Genomic DNA, 25,408 nt, shown 5'->3' on the forward strand with positions numbered 1-25,408 from the left:
TTGTGTGTTAGTGTTCGAACATCTCTAAAAGCTCTGTGTCTGGCTGAATAGAAGGAAGTGGCTCTGACTTCCCCAGGAAATGGGAAGAGGAAACCCGAGGGCTTCGACCTCTCTGGCTGCTCTGGAGCTACAAGACGACTCACAGGAGAGAAAGAGAGGGAGAGAAGGGGAAGGAGGGAAGGGTGGAGGGGAGACAGAAAGAGAGATACTGCCTCTCATTGTGCTCCCTCTGACTGGAAGGAGAACAAATTGAGAGGAAAGAAAGAAGTCAGGAACAAACTGGACGTGAAGACGTGAGACAGAAAGCATTTGGTCCGTGGTTTTGGTTTTTGGTCTTTGTGTGGAGATGAAGCTTCTCCTCAGAGCTCTGAGTGCTCTGCTCTGCTGCTCGCTGTCCTCCTCACACACACTGGATCCTGCTGGGAAGAACGTCTGCCGCGACATCAGGTACACTTTGACTTTAACTTCGCTTTACACCTATTATCGCTTCACTGCCACTTTGGTGACCAAAAGATTTTGACCTCCCTGGATACGAACCATTAATCGTATCGTATTTCTCAAGGAGCTTCAACTTCTCAAGGAGTTTAGGACTGTGCTGGACAGCTCCTTGGTCTGAAAACAGACTTAATGTTATATCGTCCTTTTAACTATTGCTAGTGTTTGTAGTTGATTTATCCTGGTTAGATATCGCAGATTTGATTATATTCTGTATATTCAGGGACCCCTCCGTCCTGGTCTGTTGCACTGGATGGCAACAAGAGGGAAAGGAGTGCACCATACGTGAGTTGAACTATTTTATTGGTCAGCAGTCTGAAGGAATTATGCTTTTACTGCCTCCATATTTGCTTTCTGTTCCGGGTATGTCATTCACAGGTATGTTGTTTACCTGTGTGTGTGCGTCTGTGTGTGTGTATAGCTCTGTGTGAGGGTGAGCAGGCCTGCCTCAAGGATGAGATCTGTGTGTATCCTGGAGTGTGTCGCTGCCCACCTGGATACTATGGAGCTCACTGTAAAACACGTGAGTTACAATAAACAGCAGGAGCAGCTTAACATCAGCTGATTGATGTATGTTTTGTCAGTTTTATTTACAGAGTTTGAATTGCACTGTGTAGCCGTGACCATTTAGGGTCACTGCGTTATTGCAAAACAACATCATAAACCTGTAAATCTTTCTCTTCAATTGCATGTGACCTGATCCTGTTTGTGAACCCACAGTACACACACATATACATATCTTTAACTTAAGTAAAAGTAACAATGCAACAATTATACTAAATAAAATCCAATTTATGTATATGTGCAGAAGTATTAAAAGATGAATGTGTTTAAGTATCACGAGTTATTAGATTGTTGTTGTAAATACACCAACACACTGTGTTTTTGCACACTGTTTGTATGTATTCCCTGTGTTTGTTTGGTGGTGACCAGGCTGTCCTCCTGAGTTCTGGGCTCCAGACTGTCGCAAGGTGTGTCCGTGCCACCCGCACGGCCGCTGTCACCCCGTCACTGGTGAGTGCACCTGCAACACCAACCGCTGGGGTCCGCTGTGCCAGTACACCTGCAAGTGCGCCCGGCACGGCTACTGCCACCCCGTCCACGGAAACTGCACCTGCGACGAGGGCTGGTGGACGCCGACCTGCTCCAAGCCATGCCAGTGCGTCAGCGGGGGATCTGTGGGCCCCAGCTGTGACCAGCTAACAGGCCGGTGCCAGTGCCTCAGGGGCCACTGGGGGCTGAAATGTCCCGTCAGCTGCAACTGCTACATGTCGCCGTGTAATCAGCGTACCGGTGTGTGTGATTGCGAGGCGGGCTGGTGGGGACCCAGCTGTGACCGACGATGCAACTGTGACCTCACACACGGCAGCTGTAACCCGGCCAATGGGCAGTGCCTGTGCCACACAGGGTACCAGGGACACTTCTGCAACCAGCCCTGTGAAGCTGGGAAGTATGGCAGTGGTTGTAAAATGAGGTAGGTGTAAGGGAGGATACTTGTTGGTTTTGTTACCTGTGTGTTACTGACAACTCTTTCTTGCTCTCTTTCTGTCTCCTGCCCTTAGCTGCGGTTTCTGTAAAGACAACCAGGTCTGCTCTGCCACTGATGGTGCCTGTGATGCCTGTGAGCCCGGCTGGAACGGCACACAATGCGACCGCCCGTGCCCGTCTGGTTATTATGGTGACAGCTGCCAGAAGAAGTGTCCACGTTGCAGGAGCAATGAACCATGTGACCCAAAAACTGGGACATGTTGGAGGTGTGACCCTGGCTGGACTGGACCCAGGTGTGCATGCGTCCTTTGAGGCATACGTGACCAGACTGTGCTACAGTCACACTGAAGGGATCATCTGTGGGTTGTTCATGGTTTAGACCAACAAATCACAGATACTTTACCTTACAAGCAGACATATATCTGGACTGATATATGTGTGGCACAAATATCCACATAAAAGAAAAGAGTGAAATCATCTTAAACAGTCATACATGTGAGAGATTGATGTTCAGGATTAGAAAACGTACGCGGGTCTATTCGATGTCCTTATTTTCTGTGTCCTTGGTCAACGCTCCCTCTCGCCAGGTGTGAGGAGGCCTGCTCCAACAGGACGTTTGGAGACGCCTGCAGCTTCCTGTGTAGCCCTTGTTTCCATGGTAACTGCCATCACGTGACAGGAAGATGTGTCTGTCAGCCAGGCTTTCAGGGCGAGAGGTGACTTTTCTATTTGCACGTTTTTAATGGTTTCACTTGAAAACACACACACACACACACACACACACACACACAAAAAGTGACATTCCTCTACACAAAGAAGAGAAACTAAAATTAGCTGTTGAAGCTTTTTTTAGTTTTGTCTGTTGTATTATGAGATGAAAATGGCTGTAGTGTCAGCAGACTGATAAAAGCTTTCGGCTGACCCTGGAGTGTACTGTACGTGGTACATTTTTCTGCAGATATTCAAACTGAAAGAAATGCTTTAAAATGTGGATACACAGTCTGTAAGCACACTGTTAGCTACACAGACCAAACAGTGCTTTAGCCTTAAAAGGTTTTGCGTGTTTAACCACTTCACTGGATCATACATTTCTGTTTTATTCTAGTCAAAGTTACATTACGGTCGTGTAGTAATGCGGCTGTGAGTTGCTTCAACAGTCTGCCTTTTAAACAGCACGGCAGTCATGAGCTGTGTTTCCATAAGATCAAACCGAGAGGACAAACTTGAAGAAGGGGAACTTTCAAAACAAAGAAGTCATATAATTTAAGCAAGTGAAACAAAGTATGCTTTGGAAAATAGTCGGCAGCATCGTCATTGTTTAACAAATGTAATTATGGTCCTTTTAATTATCTTCTCGGTCCTTATTCGTTGTCGCAGTATATTGTCAAATAGATCAGATTCAGTATCCAGACACAGGATGTTGTGGTTGCTGCTGTGATTTAATCACATGATTTTATGTTTTTTTCCAGCTGTAACAGCAGCTGCCCTGCCCTGCAGTTCGGCGTCAACTGTTCCTCTGCATGTGACTGTGGTGAGGGAGTCCAGTGCAACCCGGTCACTGGTGTCTGCCCCAACAGTACGTCCATCCATCCATCCATTCAAATGCATACGCTGCTGGGATTAATGTATAAGCATGAATGACATCACATGTTTCTTTGTGTGTGTGTGTGTGTGTGTGTGTGTGTGTGTGTGTGTGTGTGTGTGCATCAGGTATCAGAGGCTCTGTATTGGCAGGTGTGCTGGTTCCTTTGTTCCTGTTGCTCCTCGCTGTGCTCTGCTGCTGTTTTTGTTGTGGAGGAGGCCCCGTTGATGGCAAAGACAGGTCTGTACCTCACTTCACTCTATCAGCATTACGTCCACTTCACTCACTGTACAAGCCCAAACACTGCTGGACTACGTTGAACTTGAACCATCTTTCTTCCAGGGCAACTGTGGCAGATGGAGGCTTGTCAGTTCGCATGAAATATCATGTTTACAGCGTCCTGGCTAACATCGGTGCTGCACTTCCCTGTATCTCTGACTGGTCCTCCGGCCTGCCTCGTGTCACAGGTCAGTCCTGCTGCACAATATTTATAGTCTAATGCAGCATAATACAGTGATACATTGTAATTTATGGATTGTGTACAAACTCTTCAATGCCAAAAGTTGCACATATAAAGGACAAAGGGAGCACTTTATAATTCACTTTGTATATTACCTGCTTTTTATGAAATTGTGTTTGATTATACCGTCGTTACTAGATGGAATTCAATAAGATTAAATTAAAAATCTCTGAGCTCCCGTGAAATTAAATGTGTTTCTTCGACAGCCTTTATAATCATTATCTATTTCTGTTTACACACACAGTCTCCCACCATGACCCAGAGCTGACGTTCAACCACAGCTTCATTGAGCCTCCGTCTTCTGGCTGGGTGACCGAGGGGTCGTCCTTCGACAGTGATGAGGAGGAGGGAGAGGCGCTCTACTGTGTCCCGCCAAGAGAAGGTAGGAACGAACCTTACATCGCCCTCTTCTGGTGGCAAGTAGAACTGCTCCTGAAGGCTTCCCCTCCATCTCCTCTCATGTCTCGACTTGACTTTTCTGTCTCCATCTTGTTGACAGACATCCCAGCGGTAGCGGGTGGTGAGTTCCAGGAGATGAGCTCAAAGTGTAACATGTTCTTAGACCCATCCGGCTTCAGCAGTGAGGACATCACCTCGCCCTTCAACATCCCTCGCACCTCCAGCATCGCCAAGTCCAAGCGGCCGTCCGTCTCTTTTGCTGAGGGAACCCGCTTTAGCCCCAAGGAGAGGCGTGGCTCGGCTCAGGACCCCGCCGCTCTCCCTGGACACCCACGCAACAAACCCAAGTCACCCTGGGGAGTTTTGATGCTGTCTGCCCTCCAAAGTCAGGGAGGTGCAGCTAGAACTGGGGAGGAAGATGGAGCTGAGGATGAGGAGAGGGAAGATGAAGTGGATGTGCAGGCGACAGACAATCAAGAAACAAGTAGTGAGGTAGGGAACCAGGAAGTAGACAAAACCCCATCCCAGGCCACCCTGCAGGTCCCTGGGGCCTCAGGACGAAGACGGACTATGTCCAACACAGCTGCTCAAAGGGGGACCCAGCTGCCAACATCTGCCTCAGATGCTCAGGTCTCAGATAAGGTCACCACAGTGTACGTGACGGTAGGGAAGGCAGGTAGGCCCGTGTCGAAGACAGAGTCGAGCTCTGAAGGCCCTGTTCAGGCCATGCTGCGTCGGCTCGGCAGCCTCCAGAGACAAAGGGAGCAGGAGTCCAGCAGGCCCAAATCTAAAGCCGCTGAAGGGATCACCAAACCACCCAGGAAGAAACTCGGAGCTCGGGCGAGTGTGTGGGAGCAGGGAGGGCCGTCTGGAGGGGAGGTTGGCGTATGTAAACCAATCAGAAGAAAGCATGCGTCGCTCAACTCCCCTGACACAGGTGGTGGTGGTCCTGACACCCCATCATCAGAGAGCAGCACTCCAAAAAGGCCACTGTCGTCCATTTTGAAGAGCGTACCAGAGGTGGCTTCAGCTGACTCTGGGTCAAATCTGAGGGCTGATGGAGACACAAGGCAGGGTGGAGACCCCAGTGCAGGAAGGATTGAGAGCAACTACCTGACTGTGGGACCCGCAGGAGACGCTGCGAGTCTCACTGAAGTCATCGCCAATGAGGGTGCAGAGCCCTGCTATGAAAACATCATGATTAAGCATTCATAACCTCTGAGAAACTAATATGTCAGCAGGTCTGATCCACACACAACACAATTGCGTATGTGTTATTCTGCAGTTCACACAGGGAAAAACCTCATTACTGCTCCAAATCTGAGTAAATACCAGGTCTGAGTCTTGAACTGTGGTGTTATTTGCTTCGAAGTTATGTACACACAGATGCAGTGTTTGTGATAAAAACAATACTTAAGCTTTTAGCCTAAGCTCTACAGAATATAGATGACATTTATATTTTAGGCTGAAAGATAAATGAAACAGAACACTACACAACATCAGGTGAGGTATTTGGGTAGTTTCTCCTTTAACAACACCACTGGCTGCATTCAGTATCTCAACTTTCATATGAACACAAGTGAGACAGTTGAGCAACAGTTGTTTTTTATTTGCTCCAGTGATGCATGGTATCATAAGTGTATACATAGAAGTACTGTAAGTATCTGAGCCTGGACTCAGAGAGGATAAACAGATATAAAGGCTACGTTCACACTGCAAGCTTAGTGCTCAGTTTGGATTTACTGCTCGCATCTGATTTTTTTCTGTTCACATTGTTTTTGAATGGGGCCCTTATCAGATTCCAGTGTTAATCTGATTCCTGAACTGACCTGCACGCACAAAAGAACAATAACACATCGTATGATGTCACACGCAGCACGCTGTGGTACAGAATTTATGAGCAAACAATGAGGGGAGGATGAGGAGGAGTTTTTTTTTACTCCTTTTTGTGGAGCAGTGGCTGCTACTTCTGTATGGAGGTGTTGATGTGGAGTCGGTGACATTCTGAAACAGTACAGCCTGTAGAAATCTGAAAAACCACTAAAAGTCAGCGCCCTCGAGCATGAACCCACCTGTCGCTGCCCTTTAACCTCTGCTGTGACAGTCACACAGTGCTGCTGCTGGGTAAAACCCACATTATTGCAATTTAAGGGATTTTCGTTCTCATGAAGTGTCAAGTGAACATCTGTATGACCATGAGTCATGAATCAATGACCCTGTAGTGCCTCCATCATGTCATGAGTGTTTTATATTTTCAGATTTATTGTAAATATGTTCACAATTAATAATGAAAATAAACATTTTGTAACGTGTAGATAGGTGTAATGTGTGGATAGGTGGAAGAAGTACTCATATCTTTTACTTAGGTAAAAGTACCAATACCACTCTGCAAAAACACTCAGTTACAAGTAAAGGTCCTACACTCAAAATGAGTACAAGCACAAAATTACTATCATATATCATATCATAATCATATCATAAAGTGTACACATGAGGGCAGAGGGGCCCCTCTGAGAGTGATGTATTATGATGTGTAGCACATTATTGGAATATTACTGCTGATGCATCCATACATGGTCGAGGTGGTGCTAATTTTCGACTAATTTATACACCGTTGGTTAGTTGTTGTTCATATATATTGTATGTAAAATCATAAAGTAAGATGTAATTATAGTTTTCAGATACAAGCTGTGGAGTAAAAAGTTCCCTCTGAATTGTAGTTGGAGTAGAAGAATGAAGTAGCAATAAAATTCAGCCTATTTTCAGTGTAGATGTGTTTAATAAATCAGGTCAGCTGATGTTGACAATACATGAGAAAGAAGAGTTCAGAAACTCAACCAGCTGAACTTTGGCCATGATGAGCAGTGTGTGTGTGTGTGTGTGTGTGTGTGTGTGTGTGTGTGTGTGTGTGTGGACTCTCATTGATCTCCAATATTTGCTGAAGTTGATGAGCAGCTTGTTACGTGTCCGCGTCTGACACACTTTTTTACAGACGACACTGCCAGCTTCAGTTAAAATGAATTATCGGTTATATACAAATTTCATCCAAATGATCATAATCAAATAAAATATTTGAAACTACTTCTCTGCCCCGGTGGTGTCTGAACAGCCGAGCCAGTACTTGGCGATGGATCTGGGATATGGAGGCATGGCAGGGTCGACTCTCTTGGTCCTGAGGTCCACTCTGTAGTATTTATCTGTAAAACACAGAGGATGAGACAGTCACTTTGTGTTGTGGACTAAAACACAGCATGTGAAACTAGTTATATAATAAGCCTGTGTGGCGAGACACAGCTGGGGGGGGGGTTTAATAAAATTACTTAGTTCCTGTTGTGCCCTCAACATCTGTGACTCATCTCAAGGCGCTTTCTTGCATCAGTCTGTCCGAAAAACTGCATCGTAAGAGCGGTGCTTTTATTTTGGGAGGACAGGAGAAGCCAGCAGGTACACAGCCGTGACTTTCCTGAATGATAAAGTTAAACTGGATTTCATTACAGCTCCCTTGAGGCTTTGACAGCGTGCTTTAGGTTTTACATTGCTGTCCTAACTGTGATAAAAATCTCAGTTTTTGTGCACACAAGGCATCCATGCGAGGCGGGGGTGATGACTCAGGTTGGACCATCTTGTGGTCTAAAGTTTGAATGAATTAATATGTTCATTAATAGCTCATATGACATTTTTATTCACCTAAACTACACTGGTGATGAATCTGTCCCTTACCTCCTTTAAAGAAGTAGACGCTCTGGATGGGCAGATCCCTGTGGATGGGCTCCCAGTACGACCTGTCACCCCTGGAGTCATAGTTGCCTCTGTTGTTCTGACCGTAACCATCTCTCCGTCTGTCCTGGTCCCAGTCTTGATCCCACCGTCTGTCCCAGGCTCGTCCGAGCCTCTCCTCTATTTCCATCCTCTTCTCTGCCAGCCTCAGACCCATTTCCATCCCCCTTTCTGCAAACTCCTGTCCCATGTTCATCCCCCGCTCAGCCATGGACCCCCAGAAGGGTGACCGGCTTTGCCTCCTACGTCCCCACTGCTGTCCATACTGCTGGTTCCACTGCTGGCCTTGCTGTTGACCCCACTGCTGGTCAGGCCAGTAGTCGTTGCGGCGTTGTGTGGACCTCCAGGGAGGGACGTACATTCTGCCTGTCATGACAGCATCCACCGGAGACTTGAGGCCCCTCCAGTCCTTGTCAATGAAGTGGTGTTTGTCATGATGCTGAGGCACTACAGAAGATGAGAAGAACATTAAGCTGCATTATGGGACAACTCCTGCCTCCACCTCCAATCAAACACAAATGACCCACAGCACCACCACTCACAGCCAGAGAAGAGCTCGCTGAGAAAACGCTCATAGTTGTTGTAGTATACGTCAGTGTAGCGCCTGAACAGTGTGGACGGAGACCTCTCAGACATGGTGATACACTCCTCGTGGGACGGTTGGTGCAAGAACTCGTATGTGTAATACTGATCGCCTGCAGAAACCAAGAAGATGCCCCCAAATGAAAATCTTTGACATTTAAGTAACTTAATTTTAGGTTACACCAAATATTCCAATATATCATGTAGCATCTGGCTGTACCTTTGAAAAAATAGACCTTCTCTCTTCCGTTGTGACCAGGAGCAGGCAGAGCAAACGCTGCGTCCACGTGATCAGGAATTTTGTCAAAGCCCACGCTGATATCTCGAGGGTAGTCTTCATCCAGCACGCCGTTATCAAACCTCCAATACTTGTTTCCCTAATGAGGGACGTTTGGATTCACTTAAGCATTGAGCTTGACACATATGTTACTGGTGAAATCAATAAGAGGATCATTTCCTGGGCCCCCACCTTGAAGATGTAAGTCTTCCCCTGACAGTTGACGCGGGTGAAGGCAGCATCGATAGGCCCGCTGATGCCCCACACGTCCCTGATGAGCTTTGGATAACCAGGAAGAACTGACTTCTGGTCCAGTTCGAAAAAGTACTCCCCTAGAAAGAAAACACGAGAAGTTCATAAGCAAGTTTTGCTCTTTATAGAACGTCACGTTCCTACACCTGAATATTAGTTGATTACAATGCCAGCCTCTCACCTCTGAAGGCATATATGGAGCCATTTTTTTGTTGCATGAAGGAGTCAAAAGGTCTCCCACTGCAGGCCACGGCGTCTGGGTCGGGGGCTTCAGTGGTGCCTGCTGTGATGGGAACAGTGGTCGCCTCAGCTGTTGCATCAGTCTGAGGGGGCTTAGTCGAGCTGGGGGCCTGCTGTGGAAGTGGGACTGTCTGTGAAATGGGTGTTTTCTGCAGATCAGGGATTTTCCGAATTATGGTGTCCATCCGTTGAGGGGGTATAGTCATTTCCAATGTGGTTTCAGCATGCAGGTGCAGTCTGTCTAAGGTGGGCTCCTGTGTGGGCTTCAGCTGATGGCTGATGGCTGGAGAAGAAGGTGGCGTGGTGCCTTCAAACAGCTCATCGTCGTCATCCTCTGCAAACACAAACGTGTCTCCACGAGCTGAGGGGGGAAAGTGTTCTCAGTGAGCAGCGTTTTGACTCGTGACGTGATTTCAAAGATAGGAGCAGAGACGTTTCCTTACTCATCATACCACAGATGACCTCGAAGTCAGAGCAGCAGCTCTTGTAATACTTGCACATCGAGTCACACTGGCACTTCCTCTGGGAATCAAAGCCATTCTCACAACGATCCATACAAGACTCTGAAGAGGACACAACAGACAATCAAGACAATCGATTGGCTCTAGTGTTTCATTGGATGAGTTTTTGTTCTGCACCTCTGTCCAAATTAATTTCCTTCTTTGGAAAATTAAGTTAAATTGGATTTGATTTGATTACAGCTCCCATGAGGCTTTGACAATGTGCCAATGACATCATGGGACATGTTGTTCTTCATTATAAGGAATATTTGTTTCTATCATTGTAGATCACTCTGTATATTTAATGCCACCCTGTGGTCTAAATATGTTAAAAATTACATGAATGAATATGTTAAATGCTAGTAGTTGCAGCGGCTGATAGACAAACGCTGACTCTAAATCAGGACACATCTGACACACAGATCAGGCATATTATCAAGTCTGACTGAGACATGGTAATACTATACTGAAGGATGAGCAACACTCCTCTGTCTGCTAATGAGAAATCCCATTTTTGAAGCTGAAAAGTGATTTTTAATGCTGTACTTACCATCTTCTGCAAAGGTCCGAGCGAGCAGAGCGAGCAGCAGGACGGCCCACAGCCTCATGTTGCCTCTGTTGTGTCAGAGCACAGAATGAGAAAAGCAGCGACGGACTGTGTGCTTCCAATCATTGGAAACATGTGTCAGTCACCCCTCTTCCTTGTCTACTTTAACCTTATTTGCAAAGCTCTTTCGACTCGAGCAAATAAACAGAGTCACACAGAGAGAAAGAGATCGATAGAAACAAAAGTTCTGTTGACCTCTGATCAGGCTGCTTGTGCATTTTGACTGCAATCTTCAGGTCATTTAGTGGCAGCAGTGACTGTCTCTGAGTCATCAGCAACATCATTCTTTGTTATTTTATCATTAGCTTTCAGGACAAAACTAGACCTGAATGTGTAACCTGGGGTCATATTGAGGCCTCAGTGAAGACGGAAGAGGAAAGTACCAGACTGCTACGAGGTCTCGTAAAACAGTTTAACACACAGGTTTACAAACTAATAAAGGGGTGTTGACAGCTGCAGGAAAGAAAGTGAGTGCAGACATCTTTGTCTTCATGTGTCACTCTCCACACTGACCATGACGTTTAAAGCAGCAAACAAGCTGAGTTTTATCAAATCTGTGGTTTGCACAAATAAGCCTCCTCCTGTCCTTGTGCTGCCCTGTGTGTGTGTGTGTGTGTGTGTGTGTGTGTGTGTGTGTGTGTGTGTGTGTGTGTGTGTGTGTGTGTGTGTGTGTGTGGACTGGGCGGTTCCTCCTCAATCATGGCTCACCTACACCTGTTCTTCATGCCCATCAGCCACCACAGCTGCAGCCGATCCACACTCAGCAGCCACAGGATAAAAACCTGGATCCCCTCAGCAGTCTTCTTCAGATTGTTGTATTCACTTGCCTGGTGCTCGCTCAGTGCTTTGTTCTGCGCTCTAGAGTTTTGCCTTGCCAGTTTTCCTTGTGTCCACCTGAAGATCCTGCTGACTCACTCCACCTGCCTGCCCGTTCCTATCTGGATCTACATGGATCGTCTCTCGGTGATCTCAGCCTACTCTTGATCCAGGGGTTTTAGCCAACTATAGACCTACATCCAACCTCCCCTTTCTCTCAGTTCTTGAGAAAGCAGTTGCTAATCAGCAGTGTGACTTTCTATACAACAATAGTTTATTTGAGGATTTCCAGTCAGGATTTAGAGTGCATCATAGCACAGAGACAGCACTGGTTAAAGTTACAATTGACCTTCTAACTGCATCAGACAAAGGACTTGTCTCTGTACTAGTCTTATTAGATCTTAGTGCTGCGTGCGACACCATTGAACATGGCATCCTATTACAGACACTGGAACACTTCATTGGCATTAAGGGAACTGCACTAAGCTACTTAAAATCCTACTTTTCAGTTTACTCTGTTTGTACACATTGATGATGACTGCTCTGTGCGATAAAATTGAACTGAACTGAATCAAATCATTTCATTATTCAAATCATCAGTGTCTGTGTTCTGCACTCTGACCAAATAAATCTCATTTTTGGATAAGAAAAATGCATTTACATTTTTTTCAGGCTTAGCTTTGGTCAGCATTTCAGGGACTATACTTGCATCCTTTTAAGTACTTTTTAAAATCTGTTATCATATTTTGACTTTATATGATTTTTTTTTCAGATTCTGTGTTCATATAGTTATTTGCTTAAATATACATGTTGTGACCTTAGTATTTTTTAGAAGCACTGAGGTGACGTTTGAGTCCCCCGATCCCCCTCACTGCAGAAAACTTGACCACACACCAGAAATAAGATTTTACGTATTTAATGTATTCAGTTAACTGTTTAATTATATTTTCTGCTACTTCATTTCTCAAAATGAAGATCTGAGTGGTGTTTTAAAGTCTTCTCCAGACTGCGATGAGGAAACATTTTGGCAGGAAAACACTGAACACTTTAAATCTTTGTTACTTAGAGTCTATAAATACAAATAACTACCACGAGGTGCCTCCATGATTTCCCATTCTGCACTGTGTGACAGTCATCTTGTTAGTACTGATTCAGTATTGATTCTCTCAATGCTTTTAATTTGCACAGCCACTTTTTTTCTCCAGTTTTTCTCCTTTGGCCTCAAAAATTTCTGTAATTGCTTTTAAATAAGTTATTCTTATTATTTTAAGTGGGATAAATATTCATCCCTTTAATGCATTATTCATGAGGCATTTCAATCAATAAGATAAAAAAAGACCAAATCTAAATCCTCTTTCTTTTATGATAAATAAATAAAAATATGGGTTTCCATATCCCCTGTAATACTTGATGCAGATGAATCATTTTTTTTAATTTTTTAAATATCTTTATCTACTCCTCCCTGTTGTTCTCCAGTTCCTCCAGCAGAGGGCGTGCAGTGTTTATGGGCACGATGAGCACGCTCTGTGATGCAGGGAGGAGAGCAGTGGGGGCTTCTTTTCTTCATCTTCATCCCTGTCAGTATCCGTAGCCGGTGGGCGTTGCAGACCCCTGAGGATACAGAGAGCCTGCGGATGCTGACCGAAGGACGCGACAGCTCGGGGTCTGCCTCGGTGTCATAGTTTGTATTTGCTGGAGGAGACAAGCAGAGACGCCGTATGAGCAGAACAGGCCCTCTTTGTCTGGAAGAGCTCAATGAAAGCAGAAGAATAGACAACAAGTCTTTTTTCAGCTCAGGAAGTGGGTTTTGCTCTCAAGGCTTTCAGCTAGGGGTCATCTGAGCTGAGCTTTTGCCTCTTTAAGGAGACTTGAACACACCGAGTGTGTGAGGCACTGAGTCATCTTCAGGTCGGTGAGATAACGCAGACAAAGCAGCGGCTGTTGGAGCAGGGCAGAAGAACCGTGACCGGCTTAAAGTCTGCTCATCGGTGTTTATGCGCTTACTGCCAGGGATGAGAGAGGTGATGCAATTTGGTGAAAGCTGTCACTGTTGATTTACGACCGAAGCCCTGATCGACACATCTGCAGAGTGTTTACGAGGCGGAAAATCACTGTCAGGGAAACGCGGCCTTTGTAAATAAACAGCATCCACCGACGCTGACGCGTTTCTACCGGTAGATGCTCATCTCTCTGACGCTCTTCCTGTGGAGGCTGTATCGACATTTCTCCATCATGTTCAGCTCAGACAGGCTCACAGTCCCGGATTATGTCAGCAGGCTGCAGAGAGGGAGGAGCGGCTCCAGCTCCGATCCCAGAGCGGTCTCCCCGGGCATCAGTGCCGACGTCCAGGCGGTTTTGGACACCTCACTCCCCGCCCTGCGCTGCGCCATCAGGAGGCTGAAGACAGGCAGTGAAACCTCTGATTCAGATATGACCCGTCAGGCCATCGCAGAGATCTTCCAGCTGGTGGAGGAGGCCTGGGTCTTGCCCACTGTCGGCCGTCAGGTGGCCGAGGACATCTGCAACAGGATCCGGCTGGATGGAGGCCTGAAGCTGCTGCTGCAGCTTCAGCAGACACCTGCCGTGGAGATCACCTATGAGTCTGCAAAGCTGCTGGAGCAGATACTGATCTCAGAAAACAGGTAGTGTGTGTACAGGGGTGGACCAAGTATCTTAAACATAAACAAACAGATCACATTTTGAGGAGTTTAATGTGTATAATGTCTGTACATACACACGATGGCATCACACTGCAGTGTCTGTACGGGGATGAACAACAGGAGCAACTTACAATGTCATGCAAATCAATGAAATAGTAGGCGTTTCTGTCATGTGATCTTGCAGGGCAAAATGAAAGTAACAGCTTCAGCTTCAAAAACAATCCAGATGAATCAACACTTCTGAGCTTTACAAATTGTTTTTTTTATTGGTTCATAAAAGTTAAAGGCAATATTCATGTTTTTGTGTCCATCTATGTTGAATTTAGTGAATATTTTTCTTCTGTTGATGGTTCAAGTCGATTAAATGTTTGGATGCTGTGAAAAACACCCATCATGGAGGTCACAGGCTTCCAGATATCTAAGTTGCTGGACCAGCTGTCCAAAACTAAATATATATTTACTTTACAGCGATATGAAAAAGAGAAAAGCAGCTGGTACCCCTGAATGTTTGTTTTTTCCTGATAAACGGCTGAAAGGTTTAATCATTTATAAAAATTGTTTATTATGAGGATCACATAATCCATTAATTACCTCATTGTTCCCGCCCTAGTAGATTGTTAACCTTGGTGTTAACAAACACACCATGTGTGAAGTGAAGTGTGGCTAACTGATGGTACGAGTTTTGTTACCATATTTCCAAACTTGTGTTAACAGAGATTATGTAGCGCGAATGGGTCTGGGGGTCGTTCTCAACCTCACTCGACATCAGGAAGATGCACAGCTGGCTCGCAGCGTCTCGGGGATCCTGGAGCACATGTTCAAACACAATGAGGAGACGTCCATCCACCTCATCTCTAACGGTGCCCTGGATACCCTCCTCTTTTGGTGCCGGGGTACAGATCCCACAGTGCTGCGCCACTGTGCCGTGGCCCTGGCGAACTGTGCCATGTACGGAGGCCACCGCTGTCAGCGATGGATGATCGAGAAGCAGGCGGCCGAGTGGCTGTTCCCACTGGCTTTTTCCAAAGAGGATGAACTCATCCGCTTCCACGCATGTCTGGCTGTGACTGTGTTAGCTGCAAACAGAGAAATTGAGAAAGAGGTGGTGAAATCTGGGACCTTGGAGCTGGTGGAGCCATTCATTGCATCCTTGGATCCAGATGAGTTTGCCCGCAGTTTATCGGACAGTGCAGACTGCATGCAGGGCAGGACGGCATCTGACCTGCAGCATCTTATGCCATTACTGGATGGCACAAGACTGGAGGGAAAGTGCATCGCAGCCTTTTACCTTTGTGTTGAGACAAGCATCAAGTCTCGTCAACGCAACACCAGGGTACAATCACCGTCCGCTTTCTACATACTGTGCTCAGAATATTAGCTCATACTGTCTGGTAGCTTTGTTGTGACTTGAATTTGTCCTCTTTCCAAGATATTTCAAGAGATCGGAGCAGTGCAGAGCCTGAAAAGAATCGTCATGTACTCCAGTAATGGCACAGCTTCCAGCCTCGCCAAGCGGGCACTGAGCATGATGGGGGAGGAAGTGCCGAAACGTATCCTGTCATGTGTGCCCAACTGGAAAACCTGTGAAGTGCAGACCTGGCTGCAGCAGGTTGGCTTTAGTGCCTATTGTGACCGTTTCCAGGTAAGATAATCAGTTACACAGAGAGACAAGCATAAAGATGTACTTATTTTACATCATGTCTGACATTTCCCTTACTGTGCAGGAGCTCCAGGTGGATGGAGACCTCCTGCTGAACATCACAGACCAGGAGCTGAGTGCTGATCTGGGCATGACTGCAGGCCTCACTCGCAAAAGGCAAGTGGTGCAGACCTTGCGACGCATGGTTCTGAGGCTGAGCAACGTAACACCTCTGTTCTGTCTCATCCTTCAGGTTTCTGAGAGACTTGCGTGTGTTGAAGACTTATGCCAACTACGCCACATGCGACCCAAACAATATGGCCGACTGGTTGGTTGAGGTGGACCCTCGCTTCCGTCAGTACACCTACGGCCTGGTCCAGTCAGGAGTGGATCGAAACATTATCCAGAACGTGACCGATCAGCAGCTCCAGCACGACTGCCACATAGAAAACGGAGTCCACAGAGCCAAGATACTCTCTTTATCCCGCAGGCCCTTAAAACCGAGCCACACAGACGCCCAGCCAGCAGGGCCCGATGTGTTCATCAGCTACCGTCGGACTACCGGCTCCCAGCTGGCCAGGTCAGAACTGAAACAGGTGTAGTGGAAAAGGAGGTTGAGTTAGAGCCAGGGCGAGGACAGAGGGCATGTGTAAGTTCAGCCTCACCTGTGCTTAAACTGCATTTTTCCTACATACTCTCTCATTCTCTTTCCGGTCCCAGCCTTCTGAAGGTGCACCTGCAGGTCCGAGGATTCAGCGTCTTCATCGACGTGGAGAAGCTGGAGGCCGGTAAATTTGAGGACAAACTGGTTCAGAGCGTACAGAGGGCACGTAACTTCATCCTGGTCCTGTCCGCAAACGCGCTCGACAAGTGCATGGGCGACACTGCCATGAAGGATTGGGTGCATAAGGTCAGAAGTTGAACAGTATTAGCTGGAATACATCAGATCAGTGATCAAATGAGTGCAGTGAACCTGTTACCACTTAAAAGCTCCTAGGTATCACTTTATGACAGCTGGATTTAATAAATGCAATTAATTAAAATCAAATATGAATTTTCCAGGTCAGGAAATTGAAATTCTGGCTGGTAAACATGATGTACCACACCCCTATTGGATCTCTGCTGTTCCTTTCAAGATTACATGTTCCGTTATGCAATCGATGTGATCCAGTTGACTACTTTTAGTCTTACAAAATGTGTGTTAATGTCACAGTTCCTTGCAACAGAATCAGAAAATGTCACTCGCCTTTGTCTTCTGCAGGATGTCTGAGAATTGTGCATGTTTAATCTAATCAGTGCTGTTGCATTCATGTTCCCTGTCTGAGCTACATCATGTTTTCTAAGTGTTTTTTCTTGTCAGGACACACATCACAGATTCAAGGATACTATCATTAATCTTGCAGGAGATAGTCACAGCCCTGGCAGGCAAGAAGAACATTGTCCCTGTCACAGATAACTTCATGTGGCCCGAACCCGCGTCTCTGCCAGAGGACATGAGACCGATTCTCAACTTCAATGGCATCAAGTGAGTCGCTGTACACTCTGAAAACGCAAACAATCCAGAGCAATGCTGTGGTGCAATTAGGACAGCCTGTTTTCTCACTGTTCACCACATACCTGTGGTGAGCCTCCAGTAAACCTTAGGAGGAGAAATACCTTTCTCAACAGGTTTAACAGCTTATTGAGCTGATTGAAGATTTGTTGTGGTTGTGTGATGACAACACAGTCCCTTTGCGTGCTAACGCTATCAATCTTTTATAGCCTTTTTAATGGCTTTGATGGATAATTTATGAATACAAGCGTTAGCTTTTTATGCTTTGTGACAGCTGTTTAGCAGATCTGCAAAACATCCATTTAGAGACAACTGATTTGTTTATAATGTACATCATCAAATGCCTGTTGCCTCTTCTCGACACAGATGGTCTCATGAATATCAGGAGGCCTCGATGGAGAAGATCCTACGCTTTCTGAAAGGCCACCGAGACCAACTGGACGGCCCGGCAGCCTCAAAAGGACAGAAAAAGAAAGAATGAGATAATAAGTGCCACAAGCAGAGTTTGATCTCGCTGTGATAACTTTCAGTGATGACAGGTTCGACGTGGCCAGCAGCCCAAATGCATGTGAAGCGACATTGATTATGTTTAGGTAACAAGCTCACAAGAAGACCTACTATAAATAGACCAAATATATTGTAATCAATAAGTTAAGTTTTAAAAAAAAGGGATTTGAGATTGTATATAATAAACTGTACACCTTTAATGATAGTACGCTCACACTGCTGTATATGTGTAATCAGGTTCAGTATACGCCTTCTGTCTCTCAGGAAAATAACTGTGATAGATCAGCCGTCATTGGCATCCAGCAAAACCATCAATAGTCATTTCTGAAGCCTTTGTTTTTGAATCATGTACTGCTCTGTACATGAGTTAAACCAAAGCAGGGGACATTTGTGATGTTTTTAATGTTCGGGCTGTGACAGAAAAGAAACCATTCCTAGCAGATGCACTGATTGTGGACATAATCTAAGCTGGAGGCAAATAAGCTACATACTGTACAACTGCATCCCTAATTTAGCCAATTGCAGATTTAAGGAGTGTACAGGCAACCGCAAATACCCATGTAGTATTAAACATTTCCTTCTTTATGTAAAAGTAGGTAAAAATATAACTTTGAATTGACGTACATCATTTAATAACGCTGACTTGAGATTTTACTCAGCACAGGTTTGCAACTGAAACCCCATCCGTGTTGCCTCTGTGAATTTAATAGAAGCAGTCAAGTAAAAACTTAAAGAAAGCCAGCAATATGACACACTCAGGCTTAGAAAAGTGACTAATCCCTTCCACACCTGTGTACATTAAAACTCAAGAAAGACAGCTCTGCTTTGATGATGCTGAAATGGAAGTTGTGATGAAGGCTTTGTTAAGTCTTGCAGAGGATAACACTTTATAATAGGTCCACACATTCACCATTAACTAGCTTTTTATTCACGTGCATATGAGTAGCACAATGAATGTTAATGCCTTATTCTGCATGGTCATATTCTACAGTTACTAGGCCGTTATATTCACTCAATAACCCCCTAATTACTGCTGAAGTTGTTGTACAGGAATTATATTAATAACCAAACCCTTAATAGCCTTATAACCCCCAGAATAAGCCTTTAGTAAGTGCTTTATAATGACTAATTATGAGCCAGTATGCTACTAATATTCATGCTAATAAGCAGCTAGTTAATGGTGAATATGTGTACCTTAATATAAAGTGTGACATCCAGCAGTCATCCAGATGTGTTAGTAATAAAATAAGTTATTATAGCCTGAATGCAACTGCTGTTCCACAGGTCTTTTATCTGATCTTGCCTTAATATTGTTTGTCTCCCATGTCCACCCGATGGTGTTTATTAAATACAGTCTGAGTAATTGATATTAACTTTTTTTTTTCAAGTAGTCAAACAAGATTTCATTGTTCATTGTGTTTATTCATGTTCTGTGTCAAACATCATTTGGTCCCTTTATTTGAAAGATGGTAAAAAAAAAAATAAAATGTGTTGTAAAACATTCAAGAGTGAAATTCTTTATTTGAACTTCATTTTGCTTTTGTGTGACATATAAACTGAAACAGATCTAACCATCATCTTCAACACAAGCTATCTAAAATGTTCCACTCCAATAAATACGATGACGGCAACCGATTGTGACCACAAATCCACAGCTTTGTGGGTAAGTCTGAAGAAAGGCTTTGAGCACATGATCCAACCAAGTCGTCAAAAATAATCTCCATGCAGATCAATTCACAGTCGCTGAGCTAAAACCTCACTTAACCTCTGAACTTCCCTTTGTGCATTTTAAAGCTGATTTGGCAGCTCTTGTTCCCTCGCTGTGCGGCTGAGACCTGACCCCTGTGTGCATGTTGGCCGTGGACCTGTGCTCTGGGACTATCCTGTGTCATTGCGATGGTGGGAGGGAGGCTCTTCAAGGAGTTTGGACCGTGCTATCTGCTTTATGGAGGGTCAAGGTGTACCTCAGTCATCTCTGGCTGCTGCTACAGTTTCACTCTCTCACATAAAATTGTGATACAAAAAGTTATTGTTTAAGTGTAAGCAATCAACTGGGGAAGTTCTGTGGTGATATCCACGCTCACCCTGCTCACCTGCAGTGTCTTGCCTTGAGGAGGGAGCATGAAGTGTCAAGGATGTCTCACTTAATGATTACGGCTGTGATTAGGAACCCCACCTGTGTCAGGTGACTGATATGCTGCTGTCAATAAATGACCCTTTGAAAACACATTAGCACCGTAACCTTTGGTGCAACTGAATTTAACAAATTCAAAATGGAAATCTAAGGCACATTCTTTGACTCATCACGCTGTATTGAAAATGTATCAAATCACTGAATGAAAACGTGGATTGAATCTTGTTCATGATCGGACAACTATGCTAAAATTTGAGTCTCTGCTCGTGATTGTGCTGTAAGTCAGTGGTTGATTCTTCATCCTTTGGTCTTGATCAGTTAGGTGTGACTAGTTAAAAGACTCCCATCGCTGGGCTAGCAAACAACAGCCAGCTGCCTCGTCACTGTGAGAGGATCAGAGAGTCTCTCCCAGCATCACAGACGGACATGACGGACACCTCAGTGTCAGAGCTGCTCACCACACAGACCTCAGGTCAGGATGTGGAGTCTCTGTGGTCTCTCCTCTGGTCTAAACACTGCAGGGTCCTAGAAAGACAAACATGAACAGTTTTTAATAATCTATATGTATAATAAGCTTAAACGTGTTTGCTGATGAGATCCATTTGGCCAATGAGGCAAGAGCAAACTCACCCAATTATTCCGGCGGGGATGAAGAGGATGATGGCAGCAAACAGGAAGGTGAAGCCCTTCATGAAGTGCAGTGTGGCTGGATAGAGGGAGTTGAAGAGGCCGCTGCCAACCAGGTAACACAAGCTCTCCACACAGGCGACACAGGCAAACAAGGCACCTGGGAGAACAAACACAGCATCATGTGCACACGGCGTGCAGGACACGGGCTGTCCCTCGTGGCAAAGGGACATGTGCTTCAAATTAAACAGCACTGTAGTGTTATATGCTGATCTAAATATAATTATTCACTGACAGCTGACACACTGAGCTAGCTCTGGTTTTCAGATGTGTTTCTGACCATTTAGCAGAATTACATATGGACAAGAAGGCAATGCACTAGTCTTTCAATACAATGCTTACATATTGACAACATTGCACAGTTTGCTGTTTAGTCTGTGTGCTGCATTTGAACATGCTCAGTGACTGACCTTGTTCTGATGGGTCCACCAACTTGGACAGCTTTGACCTGAGCACAGGCGTCACAGTGATGAAGAGGAAACACAGACCATAACCTGGTGATGGACAAATTAACAATGAAACCACATTAACGCATTGTGACCACTGCTAATCATAATTCTAGGGTCTGTTTTTGTGTTTGTATGAATGCATTTGCTCTCAGTCTGCCATTAGATGGACCACAAACAGCAGAGAAAGCACTAGTCTTTTATTGCCTGGTGTTTCAAGGTTGCCAACATACCCCACCTGTTCAGTCTGTCACTTGCTGAGCTGTGACAGCGTGACTGCGTTTGCCTGATAAAGTGAGACTGTTTTCACCTCCGGCTATAAAAAAAAGTGCATGCTTTCAAAACTGGAGCTGTAAAGCATGAATAAAGCTGGATAATGAAAGCAAAAAGGGTGTATTGAATGTCAGCGTTGTCATTAAATGGCTTTTTAATGGATATACTTTGCAATCCTTCTGCAAGAGATAATCCAAGGAAAGGATCTTAGTTGGTCACATAAATCATCATATACCTAATAATGCTTAAATACTAACTTCTGTACTCAATAGTGGAGTAATCAGACCGTGAAGTCCTCTGACTTTCAGACAGAACATATTTGTAAACACTCAAGTTCATTAACTCTCTCTCTCAGATTCTCTCACCTGTGAACATGAGCTGAGTGGTGTCAGCGACAGAGAAGACCACCAGCCCTGCGATGTTGGAGGCCAGACCCACGAGAGCCACCCAGGAGTCTGCCAGACAGCGCTGCATGACCTTCAGCCCCAGCAGACTGGTCAGGTAGGCCAGGTGCTGAGCTGCTGATCCGTAGCCAATGAGGGCTGAGTCCCAGCACAGCGGCGAGCTCAGTTCATACAACACATACAGTTCCCTGCTGCCGAAGTGTACGGTCACCACCAGAAAGAAACACAGCGTGTAAAGCCACAGCTTGCATCTGTGATATCTTCCACCCTCCTCATTAGTACTGCCTCCTGTTGATAAAAGGTGCCAGACGGCTTTATAGTGGCGACACGTGAGGAGCCTGGCACTTGGGTCTGAGGGGACAGACTCACGGACAAACAGGTAAGCGTACAGAGCTGAAGCCAAGTTAGTGGCCAGGACCAGCCAGAATGGGTTGATGTACCTAAACACAGGCATAAAGATGATAATTACAAATTCAGACAGCAAATATTTAGATTTTGAGCAAAGTGCACTGGCATGAATGATCCCTCACTAGATACTATTGTGAAACAACACATATTTCTTACCCCTGTGCCCGCCGCCACTGCCCCCCGATGATGCTGGCTAGCATCCCTGAGAGACCCAGACAAGCCTCCAAGACCGCCACCCTGAAGGTGCGGGACCTTCTGTTGCTGGTATCAGCCACATATGAAAAGCAGCCAGCCAGTATGGCGTTGAAATCACCTGAAAGGCCACTAAGTAGCCTGCCCACTAGAAAGAAGATGACAGGCAGCTTCAGGTACATCACCACAAGGTAAATCCCTGCTTGGAGGGCCATTCCCAGGTTGGGGAGGATCAGGACAGGTCTGCGACCTGCGAGGTCACTCCACGAGCCCAGGAGAGGCACCACCAACAGGCCTACAGAAAAGCCCCCAAGACTGATGTACAGGTTCCAGTGAGCAGTCAAGGTTTCCACCTCCTACAAAAAAAAAAAAAAAAAAGTATTGAGTGTAACTCAGTCAGCCACACTTATCATTACACATGATGGAGTTGTTATGATGCTCAGGGACACTGATGACTCATTTGAGTGCTGTGTATTGTGTAGTTCTGTGCTACATACTTCAATTAAGTACTTGACAAGGTAATATAGAGATGTCTTGTTTATCTTTAATATTGGCATTGTTTTTTTTTCTTTAACTTTGTGCTTCTCTGTCACTGAGTGGAAAAACTCCTTCAACTAGATTATTTTTGATGATGACTGTGTAACATCTATCCCGGGATTACAGAAGTTCTTGTAAATAAAGCAACACATACAATTGAGCCAACTGATCCAAATTTATAGTGTTTGTAAATGTGATTCCTTCACTTATGACTATCCCAAAAAGAAACTTTATTACAAGACTTTTTGTTCCCGCTGATAGTGAATAATCAGTTAATGATCCACACCTGATGTGTCTGGCTAATTAGCTGGCTAGCACCAGCTGTGGCTAATAGCTAGCTCGCTAACCAACAGAGCCCTTTAACTCGCTGATGAGTCGGTCGGAAAATGAGACCTAACAGCCGGCAGCTACTATTACAGAGGTTCCTTTGAACAAGACACTTAAATTACAGATATGGCCAACAGCAGCACACTTGTTGCACTCTTTGTAGTTTGAAATAAGCGTTAAGTGAAGTTGACCACCTTCTGGAGAGGGTCGGGGGGCACGGAGCTGTTGCTGCACTCCGACCTCTTGGACCCGTCGTAGCCGAGGTCCTCACTGATGCGGTCCCACAGATACTGTGTGGCCAGAGGCGCCTGCAGGGCCAGAGAAAACATGGAGAGGAACAGCACCGGCTCCACAGACACCGGCAGCGGGCATGTGAACGGTGGTCGCACGGTGCGGGTGGTCGGTACAACAGCCTCCTCTATCTGTGCTTTGCAGCCGCCTGAGCCGTCATCGTCAGCTGATGTGAGCACGTCGCCGGGAATTATCGCTGCGGTGTCTGACTCGTCCATGTCGACTGAGCTGTAAACACCACCTGTGTCAGCGTTTCTAACTTTGCATTCAGAGTCTCTGAGACATGGACGAGCTCCCCGTTCTGTTCCACTGTAGCTGAGTAGCTAGCTAGCTAACCATGCTAACGTTAGTTTGTTTGTGCTGCTAGTTCCGCTTTGGTATGTGTAACAGAAACCCAGCCTGAAGATAAATTATCGACCCGCTCCGCCAACTAAAGGAAGCGCCGCCGGTGCTCATAAAGCAGAAACTTAGTGACCCCGTCTGGACGAAAAGGTGAACTACACTTTCTTTTTGCAGAGGCTCACCTTGAGAGGAATCAGATATTTAGCATAAATATTGCTGCTGTGCGACCTCAAACTGAGCATGAACAGATACAGTTGACCAGTTTTGTTTCCTAACATGAAGGTTAATTACAGTTACAGTTACAAGACTCTGCTTATTTCCCCGAAAGTGGTGTTTTTAGCTGTATGCTAATGGGCAAAACTTCTCACAAAAATAACCACCTCAGCTGCCCTGCTACAAACTACTTCTCATTTGAAGTGATGTTAATCATTAAAAATGCTATAGCTTAAAATACAACAGCTTTTTTTTTTTTTTTTCTGGACATCATTTTTGGCTTCATCCATGGACATGCTTGTTATGTGTGGCCCCTGACCAGATGTTAGAAAAGCACAATTAAACAACACACCTTATCAAACTAATATAACATATTTTTATGCACATCATACAATGGACAGCAATAGCAGAAGACAGACATGACAGGACAGCCATGATGGCAGCAGAGAAGACACCACCTGACTGTCAGTGTTCTCCTTTATTGGTAACTCATTCTAACGAGGTATTAAGGATAAATTAATTTAAAGAAATAAACTACTCTTTAAACCTTAAGGCCTAATTGATTTTTAGGTTAGAATTTAATGATATTAACTTTACTACCAGCCTCAACACATCCTACTATTTTCATGGTCAATTGAGCAAAAGTAAATAGAGATATGCATCAGTGCCTTGTGATGCTCGGCAGGAGTTTACTCAGTAGCTAAATTTAGATCTCAGATCTGCTTAGAAAAACAGCGGCGTGCAGTGATTGTCAACTGCCTCCTTTTAGTTATTTAAATTTTGAGAAAGCTTGCAGGGCTGGTAAAGCATGTCTTTAATAGAGTATAAGCATACGATCTCTTTCTGTGCATAGTCATGTGGATTGTTTAAGGTTATAGACTAAACATGTTTTTGTATATATATTTTTTCTGCTATTTTAAAAGGGATTTTTTGCATTTAACACAAAAGACAGAGGTGCTGCCCTCCTGTGACCCTTTGCATTTTAATCTTGTGTCTAAATGTGGAAAATACAGAAAACCCTGTTGCACTGTTTTATCTGTTTTAAGCCAACTGCACATATTTGAGAGTTTAGGGTTTACTTTTATGATCTAACTTGCTTTTGATCACTTCATAAAGTGGAAAAAAAAACAAAAAAAAAAACACCTCAAAGCTAAATATAAAGTCACTCTAAATCGGGCCTTTATTCGAAGGTCACAAAATGACAAATGTTGAGCCTGAAGTGGTAAAACAAATAATCCATCAGGGAAGTTTGTGTCTCATT

The 25,408-nt window shown here is 45.0% G+C and overlaps 4 protein-coding genes across 4 annotated transcripts; 2 read left to right on the forward strand and 2 right to left on the reverse strand.

Moving 5' to 3' along the window:
* Positions 1-201: 201 nt before the first annotated feature.
* On the forward strand, positions 202-6,798 carry scarf1 (scavenger receptor class F, member 1). The gene is made up of 11 exons (XM_076736082.1): positions 202-447; positions 719-780; positions 917-1,018; positions 1,429-1,969; positions 2,058-2,276; positions 2,571-2,699; positions 3,453-3,559; positions 3,694-3,805; positions 3,908-4,032; positions 4,330-4,467; positions 4,585-6,798. Exons 1-11 carry the CDS (start codon positions 347-349, stop codon positions 5,697-5,699), a joined length of 2,751 nt encoding a protein of 916 aa, XP_076592197.1. The 5' UTR covers positions 202-346; the 3' UTR covers positions 5,700-6,798.
* Positions 6,799-6,867: 69 nt separating this feature from the next.
* On the reverse strand, positions 6,868-10,750 carry vtna (vitronectin a). The gene is made up of 8 exons (XM_076736083.1): positions 10,663-10,750; positions 10,056-10,175; positions 9,554-9,973; positions 9,313-9,452; positions 9,064-9,220; positions 8,804-8,956; positions 8,205-8,708; positions 6,868-7,681 (listed from the first exon to the last, which is right to left on the reverse strand). Exons 1-8 carry the CDS (start codon positions 10,718-10,720, stop codon positions 7,563-7,565), a joined length of 1,671 nt encoding a protein of 556 aa, XP_076592198.1. The 5' UTR covers positions 10,721-10,750; the 3' UTR covers positions 6,868-7,562.
* A 2,231-nt stretch (positions 10,751-12,981) lies between these two features.
* On the forward strand, positions 12,982-19,399 carry sarm1 (sterile alpha and TIR motif containing 1). The gene is made up of 8 exons (XM_076734824.1): positions 12,982-14,177; positions 14,910-15,528; positions 15,625-15,837; positions 15,920-16,011; positions 16,088-16,414; positions 16,555-16,744; positions 17,238-17,359; positions 17,753-19,399. The coding sequence occupies exons 1-8, from the start codon at positions 13,714-13,716 to the stop codon at positions 17,865-17,867; spliced, it is 2,142 nt and encodes a 713-aa protein (XP_076590939.1). The 5' UTR covers positions 12,982-13,713; the 3' UTR covers positions 17,868-19,399.
* Positions 19,298-24,058, reverse strand: slc46a1 (solute carrier family 46 member 1). Its single transcript, XM_076734826.1, has 6 exons — positions 23,496-24,058; positions 22,402-22,793; positions 21,799-22,277; positions 21,125-21,208; positions 20,658-20,814; positions 19,298-20,552 (listed from the first exon to the last, which is right to left on the reverse strand). Exons 1-6 carry the CDS (start codon positions 23,808-23,810, stop codon positions 20,501-20,503), a joined length of 1,479 nt encoding a protein of 492 aa, XP_076590941.1. The 5' UTR covers positions 23,811-24,058; the 3' UTR covers positions 19,298-20,500.
* Positions 24,059-25,408: the final 1,350 nt, after the last annotated feature.

This window comes from Chaetodon auriga, chromosome 7 (genome assembly GCF_051107435.1).
Source record: "Chaetodon auriga isolate fChaAug3 chromosome 7, fChaAug3.hap1, whole genome shotgun sequence".
NCBI classification, from domain to species: domain Eukaryota; kingdom Metazoa; phylum Chordata; class Actinopteri; order Chaetodontiformes; family Chaetodontidae; genus Chaetodon; species Chaetodon auriga.

Bases quoted from the DNA above. Each gene is read 5' to 3' on its own strand.
- vtna (XM_076736083.1), bottom strand. From the start codon at position 10,720: ATGAGGCTGTGGGCCGTCCTGCTGCTCGCTCTGCTCGCTCGGACCTTT. The intron at 10,176-10,662 runs GTAAGTACAGCA...TGTCCTCTTCAG, and splicing joins TCGGACCTTTGCAGAAGATG to AGTCTTGTATGGATCGTTGT. The intron at 8,957-9,063 runs GTACAGCCAGAT...TGGTTTCTGCAG, and splicing joins GAAGGTCTATTTTTTCAAAG to GCGATCAGTATTACACATAC.
- scarf1 (XM_076736082.1), top strand. From the start codon at position 347: ATGAAGCTTCTCCTCAGAGCTCTGAGTGCTCTGCTCTGCTGCTCGCTG. The intron at 3,806-3,907 runs GTCTGTACCTCA...TCTTTCTTCCAG, and splicing joins CCCGTTGATGGCAAAGACAG to GGCAACTGTGGCAGATGGAG. The intron at 4,033-4,329 runs GTCAGTCCTGCT...TTACACACACAG, and splicing joins CGGCCTGCCTCGTGTCACAG to TCTCCCACCATGACCCAGAG.
- sarm1 (XM_076734824.1), top strand. From the start codon at position 13,714: ATGCTCATCTCTCTGACGCTCTTCCTGTGGAGGCTGTATCGACATTTC. The intron at 14,178-14,909 runs GTAGTGTGTGTA...TTGTGTTAACAG, and splicing joins ATACTGATCTCAGAAAACAG to AGATTATGTAGCGCGAATGG. The intron at 15,838-15,919 runs GTAAGATAATCA...CTTACTGTGCAG, and splicing joins CCTATTGTGACCGTTTCCAG to GAGCTCCAGGTGGATGGAGA.
- slc46a1 (XM_076734826.1), bottom strand. From the start codon at position 23,810: ATGGACGAGTCAGACACCGCAGCGATAATTCCCGGCGACGTGCTCACA. The intron at 21,209-21,798 runs GTGAGAGAATCT...GTCCATCACCAG, and splicing joins CACTCAGCTCATGTTCACAG to GTTATGGTCTGTGTTTCCTC. The intron at 20,553-20,657 runs GTGAGTTTGCTC...TTGTCTTTCTAG, and splicing joins ATCCCCGCCGGAATAATTGG to GACCCTGCAGTGTTTAGACC.